The sequence below is a fragment of the Amblyomma maculatum genome, chromosome 3 (genome assembly GCF_055883805.1).
Source record: "Amblyomma maculatum isolate TAMU_Amacu chromosome 3, ASM5588380v1, whole genome shotgun sequence".
Lineage (NCBI taxonomy): Eukaryota > Metazoa > Arthropoda > Arachnida > Ixodida > Ixodidae > Amblyomma > Amblyomma maculatum.
In genome coordinates this window covers 173,717,847-173,729,497 of record NC_139346.1, presented here as the reverse complement: position 1 = coordinate 173,729,497, position 11,651 = coordinate 173,717,847, and the positions used below count along the sequence as shown (strand labels likewise).

The window sequence follows — 11,651 nt, the reverse complement described above, 5'->3', positions numbered from 1 at the left end:
GTTGTTCTTTGAACCCCTTTGAACTCACTTGATGGACACAGACACAGTGCCCATTAACGGTGCATCGTCAAAACGTTCTCGCGTTCTCTGCTGAGCAGCTGAGCGGGAAAGCTAGGAAAAATAATCTTAGGAGATCGGTATTTAAGATCCATTTCAATCGCACGGAATAATGGGTGATGAACTCGTAAGTGTGCGTGTGAAAAACGTGCATGGCTTATGCAACTTGTTTCAAGTCATATTATATACCGCTATCGAAACCATTGGTCAAGAATGGTCTTTATTTTTAATAGGCTTATACCTGTTGTGCTTTTAAAATTAAAAGACTATGCATAAAGCACCCGTAGTGCACCGTCAAGTGCATTGTTTAAATGCATGCAAATAACCACGGAAAGCAATCTTTCATGTACCAAAGTGGCATGTTTCTGCTAATGTCAGATGAAATGCTTTTGTCGTAAGTGTAAATTGCAGTTTTGTAAACTGAGTGCGGCTTTTCGATTATGCTGTTTATTAATGCAATAAGTTACTCAGTAATTTTGTGTGGCTTTTACTGCCGAGTCCGTTGATGTGTAAATCAGTCAGTGCGTCCGTAGTTTAGCCACTTTTTCTTCCTTGGCCAGAATGACTCGGGCTGCCTGGAGAAAAGCAGAAATGACAGCGTCAGTGAACATGTAAGCCCATTTTTTGGTTCGCGTGGTTTTAATGCATTTTTGCTGTGAAGTTTTTGTGCCGTGTGGATTTTGTATTTGGAGTTGTGTCGATAATTTATTTTTCTGTAGTTGATGTAATTTTCTTCCTTCGGCCCGAACGACTCGTGCTAAGCTGAGTTGAATGACAACGTCACTGAGCATGTAGTAAATCTTCCTAAAGGTTTCCTAAAGCAGGTCAGTAGGGCAGGCGCTTCAAAAGCCATGTTCATTGCATTAGTGACTGGAGATTTAGTGTACCTAATAATTTGAGCAGACATAAATTCGCATTGGACTCGTTTCAACCGGTCTGCTGCAGCATTTGATTTCATAAAGAGTGCAGTCAGGTTTTTCTTTACCTCCGTTGTCACCAATTGTCCTGTTATTGAAATAAATGATTTTTGTCTAAAGGTAAAGGGCTAATGTTTCTGCTGAGAAATTCTAATCATCAACAAGAGAAAAGAGAGTTCAGCAAGTGTCGCCTTCCTCCTTTGCCTCTCATGTTATTGCTCTTTCAAATTCAGAAGTGCAGTCCAATTAGCCAAAATATTGCACACTTTTATTATTTCAGAGGCTTCTGGAAAGTTTTTAGCAACCGTTTCGTCTTATTGGAATTGTGCGTTTGGGACAGCAGTTAAGCTATACAAGTGAAGCCAGTTGAACTTGTGCCGTTGCCAAAGTTTCACACTTAAGTTCAGTTCACATGGCCTACATTTTGCCTTGTTTCCCCAGGAGGACGAACGTTCCCACAGTCCAGACATACACTTTGAGCCAGTCATGAAGTTGCCATTGATAGATGTGAAAACGCTTGAAGAAGATGAGGAAGTTCTTATACAATTGTGAGTACAGTGTTCTGTCTCTGCATGATAATGCGACATGCCAACATCCATTAAAGCTAGCTGATGTATGTCAGGCATAAGAGCTTGTTTCTAGTGTGCTTGTTTCTCTTATCTGTTGAATTTGTTCCTGTACAGAGTTAACCATGGCATCTCTTTCCGCTTACAACTGAGAACCACTTCTCGTTTTCTCTTTTCGCAGTTTTCTTTGTGTTGTGCTGTTAAATATTAATACCGCATCAAATTGTTTAACTCTTGCTGTGCTCAGCGGTCACACCGCTCTACTTCTGGACAGGAGAACCAGTGTTCAATCCTGTTCGTGGTGGCCACATTTCGGAAGGGGTGAAATGCAAGGGGCCCGTGTGTAGTGTTCGATATCGACGCCCATCATGGAGCCTTTAACTGCAACATTCTTCATAGCCTGGATTGCTTTGGGTCATTAAACCCTGGAAACCAAGCCTAAACCAAACTGGATTCAGTATAGCATGGCTTGTATCTATGATCCATCACCGTTCATTTCGCTGTGCATGCCATAGATTGCCATGACTGTGCTAGATGCTGACACGTGCTGGAAGTTGACACACGAACCTGCCATGCCGGGATTAACCAGTGCGTGTGCGCATGCGATAGCGGGTCACGGTGACAGACTGTAGATCGAGCTATGCTGAATCTCTATTGTTTAACTTTATTGTAATGTTAGTCTGGGCTGAATCAGATTAGGGTAAACTTGTATCATTATGAGGTAATGTTCAACAGCCTCGGGAAGGAACAGCAGTTTACGTTAGGTAGCGAAGCACTGGAAGTAGTAGGCGAATATGTCTACTTAGGACAGGTAGTAACCACAGATCCGGGCCATGAAAAGGAAATAAGAAGAATAAGTTTGGGATGGAGCGCATTTAGCAAGCACTTGCAGATTATGACTAGCAGCTTACCGGTATCGCTTAGGGGGAAAGTATACAACAGTTGCATCTTACCTGCACTCACCTATGGGGCTGAAATGTGGAGGCTAACCAAGAGGGTTCTGCTTAATTTGAGGACAACGCAGAAGGCTATGGAACGAAAAATGGTAGGGTAACATTAAGAGATAGAAAACGTGCAGAGTGGGTCAGAGAAATCTCATGTTACCGACATTCTAGTGGAAATCGAAAAGAAATGGGCGCGGGCAGGACATGTAGTGCGAAGAGAGGATAACGGATGGTCGCTTAGGGTAACAAACTGGATTCCAAGGGAAGGAAAACGTAGCAGGGGGTGGCAGAAAGTTAGGTGGGCGGATGAGGTTAAGAAATTTGCAGGGGTCAAGTGGATGCAGCTAGCACAGAACCGGGTTAATTGGAGAAATATGGGAGGGGCCTTCACCCTGCAGTGGGTATAGTCAGGCTGATGATATCATGAACGATGTGTATTTGGGAAACAGGTTAATAGAAGGGGATCACGTAACAAGATACAAATAAATAACAAGCACACATAACTATGTAGACCATTCGGAAAAGAAACTTGTGGCGCAACATATACTTTCCGGTTTCGCTCCACAACTCAGACGTTTAGCTTGTATTCTCTTTAATCAGATTGAAAGTACAGCATGACATTCTCCCGTTTTCTTTCTTTCTACAAAGGCGAGGCAAGCTGTACCGGTATGTTTCGACACCCGGCGAGCCACCGGAGTGGAAAGAGCGTGGCACGGGCGATGTGAAGATCCTCCGCAACAAGGACGGCTATTGCCGCATTCTGATGCGCCGCGACAAGACCTTCAAAGTTTGCGCCAACCACTATGGTTAGTACTGCTGCTGCTTCTCTATTGTGTTGTATGCTGTCAGCACAATGTGCAGGCAGGATTGTAAGTACGGGACATTGTAATTCCACATACCAGGAGTGGATATTGGTACTCCTCTGATGTATGTGTCAGTCAGGTTATAATTTCAAGCAAAGGTATAAAACCTGTCTGCTATTCTACCCAAAAAGGCCACTAATCCTTGCAAGAAAATTACCTGGGCCTGGTGTGTGAATTTCAGTTGAGGGTAAAATTTCAAAAAAGAAAAAAAAAACGTTTGTGCTAAAATTTAAATGTTCTAAATTTTGAGCCCTTTCTTAGCTTATAGTATCTTCCTTTCTCTCTCTCTCTCTTTTTTGTATAAAAGTAAGTCGACTTGAAATTTTTGCATGCATATAATATCCACAATGCTGCATTGGCGCTTGATATAATGATTATCTTTATTATTTGTTGGAATTCATGTTGTGTGCACAACTAGACATATGAAACAGGTGCAGGCACAAAGAAAGTCCGTTTTGGCAGGGACAAAAATGGAATTGCCTTGTAGAAATAAATTTTTCTATTTTGTAAAAGCCTTGAGTTCAAGGTTTTTTAGGATTTTGTGTCTACATTTTGCCATACCACTACCGTCGTAACCCGTTCACACCCTTAGTATGAAAAAAATGAAAAAGGTGACTGCCACATTATATGTTACTCAAATGCTAATATATTTAGTTTGTAGTGGTGTATGTTGTATGAAAAAAATGAAAAAGGTGACTGCCACATTATATGTTACTCAAATGCTAATATATTTAGTTTGTAGTGGTGTATGTTGTATGGGGTTAAACTTTTCAGATGCCTTTCTTTCTTTTACATAAAACGAACTATTTTTTAACCTGCATAGTGTATTCCAGGCCTTAAGAAAGCCAATTTGTTTTTCGGGGCACAACAATAGCAGTTAAATGTTTTACGAGCATGTGCAAAATTTCAGTAATGTCAGCATTGATAGAACTGGCAACAATGAAACGCCACAACTTGCCAAATGAAAATCGAAAGGAATTAAAACAATTTGTCGAAGCTGTGCAATATACTTGGAATTGTAAAAGATGTATATATATGGGTGTGTTCAGATAAGAACGGTAATCAAGGTCCGATGACTATTTTTTGTTTTCAATGAAATTTTTATATGTGGTGGGCAAATGTCGCAACACAGAGTACATAACCTGCAGTTTAGGTGGATGGCGATTTCGCTCCGTGCTACATGGCTCGGTCGACAAGAATAGTGTATTGTCAGTTTTTCTCATAAAAGAGAAATGAAATAATACATTTAAGAACTAGATTAACTAGCACAGCACCTTGCAAAAAGAAAAAAAAATACAGAATAGAGAAAACGTTCAACCATCACTTGCGTTTTCCCATGAAACTGCCAGAAATAGCGAATTTATTCCATTTTAAGCTATCATTAACCCTGCCAACAGGTAGAAAAAGACAATAAGCATTGAGGATGCTTTAGATACTGCAGAAAATAAAATACAACTAAATTCAGCAAATACTAAATCAAACTTTTGACGCCTACTCTTTAAGTGGAAGCCATAAGCATTTCTATAGAATGACAACATGCATTCAGTTTTATATTTAGTTTTAGATCTTTAGTTTACATAGTGCAATACATTTTAGTACCTGATGTTTATAAAGTACTTAGGATTGTTTTAGGATAATTCGGTAAATATCGAAGATGCGGTAGATTTTTAAATTCGAGTCAAAGTTATCTTTTTTTTTTTTTTTTTGATGATTTGAATTTTCACCGATTTAAAAATAATATGGAGAAAGAACGAACAACTCCTAGAGCTTTCAATTTTTTGCAGAAATCGAGAGCTAGTCCTGGATAATATAGAGAAAAAGTTTCAGCTGAAACACTGAATTAAGTCGTGTCAAATGTAGGGCTGAATATTGACAATTTTCAAAACCAGGCCTTAGTTTTATACTTAGTTTTATCATTTTAAACAATATAATGCAATGCGTTTTCAGGCTGTAATGAGGTAGTGAGGATTCTTGAGAGGGATTTTCATAAATATTGATGAAGTTTCTTCTTTAAATTGGAATCAAAGTTGTGCCTTTTTTGCTGTTTTCGAATCTTGGGTGAACACACCTAGCAGCTAGAGCTCCCAATTTTGCCTGAAATTAATAAAATCATTAGAATAATAAACGAAAAAAAGAATGTTTTGAAAACATAATGCATCATGCCCATATTTAATGTTGAAAATGGAATTTTTCGTAACGCGTTGCTTCTGGAGCAGTTTTTGCAATTTTTTACTAAATCAACTGCAACAACAAAACATGTTTTAATAACTCCCATTAAAGTAAAAGTTGCATAGATTTGGCGGGCAGAATAGATGACAAAATTTTAGTGCGCTAGCAGCAGGTCTGCAAACTTGCAACTTTTTAAAATGGCAGAAATGGCGTTTTCCACCTGCAGTGAGTATACTATTTTTTTCTGAGAAAACTGCGTCACATCTTGCAAAACTAAAGCCGATTTCTTTGTGTCGAGACATTTGCTCACCACATATAAAATTTCGTTGAAAACAGAAAATGGTCATGAAACCTCGATTACCGTTCTTATTTGAACACACCCATATATAATATATGGATCTGACTGCTGGTGGCAAAGCATGTGTTCACAGAAAATGGTGGACGGAGTGCTACCGAACTCGCAGATTAACGAATATTTGCTACGTTTGCTACAGGAAATACAAGACCGCTTTATTTGAGGCATGAAGGTTATGAAATTCACTTGAAACAAATCAGTGGCAGGTGCAGGCTCCTGCTGAGAAGCATTCCCAGGTGTGCATAAAGGAAGGAAAAAAAAAAAAAAAAACAGTGATTTAGCTTCTGGTTAAACCTGGAGTTACGCGAGAGCTATCTGCATGGCTGCGCTCAGGTTCGGCTTGAAAGTAGATGGCTTTTGCACATCCCAGGTGGCCAAAATTAACTACATAGCCCTCCACTACGGCTCCTCTTTCTATCTTTCCACTTTCACTCCCACTTTCCTCCTTTCCCTCCCCTGCTGTTCAGGTGTCCACAGAAACAAGTGCGACAGATACTGGGCCTTTCCCTTCCTGTCAACCAGTTATTATTATTATTTTGCACATAGCAGTTTACTCTATGATTCAGCTTTATTTATGCCATAGGGGGCACTTTTGACCACTAAAGTATGATGAGACGAAAGCCTCTATCGCGCGGTGGTCCGAAGCCCTCCACTACGGCACCTCTTTTTCTGTTTTCACTCCCACTTTCACGATGGCGCCGTAACCTACCAGCCAACATATAAAGCCCCGCTCTTACCTTAGCCATACGAACGTGCCTGCGTGGCCTAGTGATAACGTGAATGCAAGGGTTTGGCAGGCTGATTGTGATATTATCCTCCCATATGAAAGAAGAGGCCTGAGTTGGCAGCTCCTGCCAAACGTAATGTCAGGAAGCCCTACGTGTAGTTAGAGCTGGTCCATGTCAGCTGCCAGCTACAGCCTCCCACGACTTCTTTTTTCGCTCTTTGTACAGGCAACGGACAGGCACGACGAAGTGAGAGACTGGCCAATGTAGCTCTCGCTACAAAAAAAAAAAAAAAAAAAAAAAAAAAATACCCCTTTTTGTTATCTATGACAGATGATGTCAGGATAACTAGAAGGGTTTAGGGCTGTTTTGCAATAAGCGGTGCAGTGTTTCTGGTTACCTAAAAGAGAGTTCAAAGTTCAAGGGCTGGCTGTGATGCGTATTTCAACTGACTGCTGCATAACTTCCACTCCTTTTGCCCATCAGTGAGCACTTCGGGGACTTGGGCCTAAGAGGGGTAAAAGTTGGAATGTGGACCCCAATTGATTGTGTTTGGCATTGTTCTTTCTGGGCCATTGTTTTGTAAGTGAGGGTGAGATGATGAAGTGGCCTTGAAACACCTTTCACAAGCATAGCCGTTGAGTTTTGTACTTTATTCTTTATGCATTATATACTGTGCATTGTCTATTTGCATTTAATAGAGGTATGCTTATTTTGTTTTCGTTTTTTATTTTTTTATTTTGAATCTATTAAACAAGGCATTGATGCTATATTCTGTGTGAAAAACTAAAGCTATGTTGTCACATCAGTGCCTACAGGGGCTGACAGGAATTCAGAAGAATGCTGCAATTTTTTTTTTTTTTTTTTGTCTAGGAGCTGTGTTTTTCTTAGAACACATTTTGTTTTTGTGCTTTTGCAGTGAGTGCCAGTATGGAGCTTAAACCAAGCCATGGCAGTGACAAGGCATGGGTGTGGAGTACGTTAGCTGACTTTGCCGATGAAGAGCCGAAGCCAGAACTGCTGGCATTGCGGTTTGGAAGTGTGGAGAGTAAGCCTTTCTTTTTAGTCTCCATGTCTTCTTTCTCTGGTTTTTGTTTAGCTATTGACCATGCATTTGATCTTGCAATGGAAGGACTGTAACAGGACTCTGGGAAATTTCTGATTACTCTTTACGACAGAATCATGTTTTTTTGTTTTCGTTATTGCCTGCCGTAACCGACTCTCTTTCCTTTTGGGTTACTTTGCTCAGAAACATGCCTGTGTGTTGAGGTGATTCACCATGGAGTATTTTTTTATTCACTTGAGCACGAGTCTGTGTTGAGTGTGTGTGTATGTGTGTGTACAGATACGCATATTAACCAAAATAGGTGTGGATGCTGGCCTCTTCGATACTACACTGAGTTTTTCTTTGCTTTGCTTTTCTCAGATGCCCAGAAATTCAAAGAGAAATTTGACGAGGCAAAGAAGATGCCAGTACAGGCAATCAAGGAGGCCATGAGTAAGTATGAAAGTGCTTATCTAAAGAAAAATTGTATATGAAGGGTTGTCGCACATGGCATGTTTTTCATTGAGCTCATGATGTGAAGAAACACAAAATATACAGTATGACATGCAAGACTAAGACTGGTCGTGCTTTTTAACCTCTTATGATGACTTTGTGTCTGCAATGTTTTACTGCCGACTAGAGCTGGTGTGCTCTTTTTCTGCCTGTGGTGGCTTGAATTTGATATAGTCTGTACAAAGATGCCCATGTACCGAGATAGTGCATGTTGTAAGAGCACGGGTTGGCTGAAGTTAATCTACAGGTCTCCACTATTGTGTGAGAGCCAGCATGATGGAAAGCACCTTCAACCATTTCGTTTGATTGTTACTTGTTGTTTGAAGCAGTGTGGTAGCCTGCGATGTACCTAAATTACGCTGGACCGAACAGTTGAGTGAACATCAGACGGACTCGATGCTGTAGGTGCAGAGAGTTTGACAATTGACAGTGGTAGTACAAGTGTAAGAATGTGTGGTTTTGAGAGAAATGGAAAGGCGCACTGATGTAACTTGATTTTAGCTGCCTTTCCCAGAATTTTGAAACTAATCTGGGGCGGTCCATTGGGGCATGCCTTAAAACGTCTGCCCATTGTACGAAGTTGCCTGTTATGCGAGAGCTTCTTAGCTGGTTACAGTGGTGGGTGTGAGCTGTACATTTTCGTTGCTCGCTTGCAGTAGCTGCTGCCGAGTCTGAAGTGCCCACGAAAGAGCTCGAGTCGTTAGCCATCAAGGACGAGGGGAAGGAGGAGAGCAGCACCTCTGTGCCCAAGAGCCCCTCCGAAGATGCAACGGAGTTGCCCAAGCAATGAACGGGGCAGCAGGGGGCAGCCCAGTGTCTTGTTAAGCTGCGTGTTCACACTGTGGTAAACTTCGACGCTCGCCTTTTCCTCATTGCAGGGACCATGCTCGCGCCTCTTGCGGCGCAGCCGGTGGCACATTAGTTTCATTGCACATAGCCCCTGAAACTGTGGCGGGCCTATGTGCTCCCATCTCATTGGCTGAGGCAGGTGTATAGCGTGTTGCCAGACAGTTCCTATCTCACATTGAGTGAATGTGTGACGGATGGTGTAAGGGAAACTAAGGAGGCAGTTTCAGGCAGAAGCAGTTGCCAAGCATTGATGATGCCTTAGTGGGTTTACTGACTTCTGCTGAAGGTCCTTTCTGCTTATGCGTTTCTATGGCTGAAAGAGGAAAACTTGTTTTCACGCTAGAGCCATATCTGGACTCTGTAAAAATATTTCGCTAGAAGTGTATGGTATCAGTGTCTGTGTTAACGACGCCAGCTGACCTTGTACACAGTTATTTGCATCGGTAATATTGCCTGCTGGAAATGTTTGGGAGCATTGCATCCCATGATTACTGCAGTTCATTCAAGGCTGCTTGCATGCTCCGAGAGCTCACTTTTATCCTTGTGAAAAATTTGGTGTTTTGCATGATGCAGGCGGAACTCATGAACGGCCTGCTATTTCTTATTTTACCCACTGAATGTAAGAACATTTTCACCTTGTGTAGTCACTTCTCCGGGAGTAATTCTTAAACCTTTGTGGCTGCCTTCCTGCATGTAGTATTGGATGCTTAATTAGTGTGCTCACACAATGCCACTGTGCGTGGTAGTTGTGATAGCTGGGCATTTCACCACATTCACATGAGGGAGAGAACACGTGCACATATAACTACGTATTGACTTAATCAGGCTGTCGATTGCAGTGTTATTTTCCGTGGACTGGGTTCAGCTCGTGTTGCATATTTGTCAGCTGTCTGTGGTCTTCTTGTTGGACTTCACTGTTATACATGGCCGTTGAATGCCCCAACACATAACTTTCATAGTGCAAGGAATGCCTCTTGTTTTGACTTGATTTTTGTGAGCACCTGTGGGAACGAAGTTCGGCTGAGGACGACTGTGCCCTTAGTTTTTATTTTTTTATTGTTATTATTATTATTATTTTTTTTTTCATGCCATAAGCACAGCTTCTTTTGCCGCCAAGATTGTGAATATGCATCGATACGAGATGGCAGATTGTGTCGCCACATTTTTTGTGTGTATGCGTGTGTGAGCTGACAGTGTTGGCATGTCTGCCGGCAGGCTTTGAGAGTGGCTGCTGTGTCATTTGTGGCTGTAACTAATGATTATGGTTTTTGTACGTCCACTGTCGCTTGATATGAAGACTCCAGACTTCGATAGGTTTGACTTACGTGCAGTTTTAGCTCGCACTTGGCTCAAGGTGTATGGGTCATCATTGCCTCTGCTATGGATGTTGCCCGCTCTCAGTGCTTGCAGAGAATAGGCTGTGTGCTCGTGCAAGTTCAAGCCAAAGGAAGGCATTATCAACTGGCTTGTTAAAAGTGTCATGATTGGTTACTTGAGGGTTGCTTTATCAGCTTTTCTTTTCAATCTTTTTGCATGCGGTGGAACGGCTTGGACGCAGTTTTGCATCCACCATAACCATTGTGACCCTCGTGCAGCTTATTTGCTTTGGTTTTAGAAACATTTGGGAAGGGACAACCTGCTTCTCATTTGAAACTGTGCAGACTCAGGTGCAGGTGCTCACTGCAATAAAAAGACAGAATGGAGAGCATGCACATTAGTTTTTTTGCTTCATTTTTTCTCTTTGATTTTCTTTAATAGTGGTCGGATATTGTGTGCGTTTATTTTCCAGTTCTCTGAATACTGAAACCATGATGTGCCGGAACTTTTTTTCCAGCGAGAATTTTCATTCTCACTTCAGTGTTCAAAACCTTGTGTAGGTGTACCTGTGCTGGGCCCTTTTGTTACTTGAAGCTCTGTGCTGGCTCAGATGACAAGCATATTCCTACAAAAATAAAGATTAGGGATACGTGCTGAAACTGTGGCTTCTGTGTGAAAGAGGATTCAGCAGAGACTTAAATCGAGCTTCTCTGGGAGAGTCTGACCATCTGCTACTTCCTTTTTACTGTATATACCATGGCACATAGTCTTAGACAATGTATTGGGTGAGCAGTTATTAAAATGGCCTTGCAAGTTTTGTCTTGGCTGTCTGGTGACATGGGGCTGAATTTTGCTTCAAGCACTAGCATGCTTAAATGTCTGGCACTAGCATGGCACTGGTCTAGGAACCGCGTATAGTTAAACATGACTGCCACGGTGGTGCAATGGTTACGATGCCCGATTATTGTGCTGGAGTACTCTGGTTCGATCCCGACCACCGGCGGCTGCGTTTCTATGGAGGCGAAACGAAGAGGTGTCAGTGTTCTGTGCAATGCAGTGGAAGGTGGCAGCTAATGGTGCAGACAGATTATCTGACTTCTTAGTCTCCTTGGACTCGGTAGCAAGCGGAGCAGTGCAACAGCATGAGGCAAAAAGGAGATAGACAAACACAGTGCTGAACTGACAACAAAGGTTTATACAGGATGCTAGGAAGCAATGCAGATAAAGAGTTGGAAGTAGGGCACATATCACTGAGCATGCAGATGTTTCGAGTGCAACAAGCATGGCTAGAAATCAAACCGGATGACTGTGCTCTTTCATGAAGACTGCAA

The 11,651-nt window shown here is 41.8% G+C and overlaps 1 protein-coding gene across 2 annotated transcripts; it reads left to right on the top strand.

Moving 5' to 3' along the window:
• The first annotated feature begins 25 nt into the window (after positions 1-25).
• On the top strand, positions 26-10,087 carry LOC146196981 (ran-specific GTPase-activating protein-like). 2 transcript variants are annotated; one of them, XM_084598697.1, is made up of 7 exons: positions 26-184; positions 618-668; positions 1,416-1,522; positions 3,133-3,290; positions 7,516-7,644; positions 8,023-8,094; positions 8,814-10,087. In XM_084598697.1, the coding sequence occupies exons 1-7, from the start codon at positions 170-172 to the stop codon at positions 8,942-8,944; spliced, it is 663 nt and encodes a 220-aa protein (XP_084454823.1). In that variant the 5' UTR covers positions 26-169; the 3' UTR covers positions 8,945-10,087. The 2 variants fall into 2 exon arrangements, with proteins under 2 accessions (XP_084454823.1, XP_084454822.1); XM_084598696.1 differs by having other exon boundaries at positions 8,811-10,087.
• Positions 10,088-11,651: the final 1,564 nt, after the last annotated feature.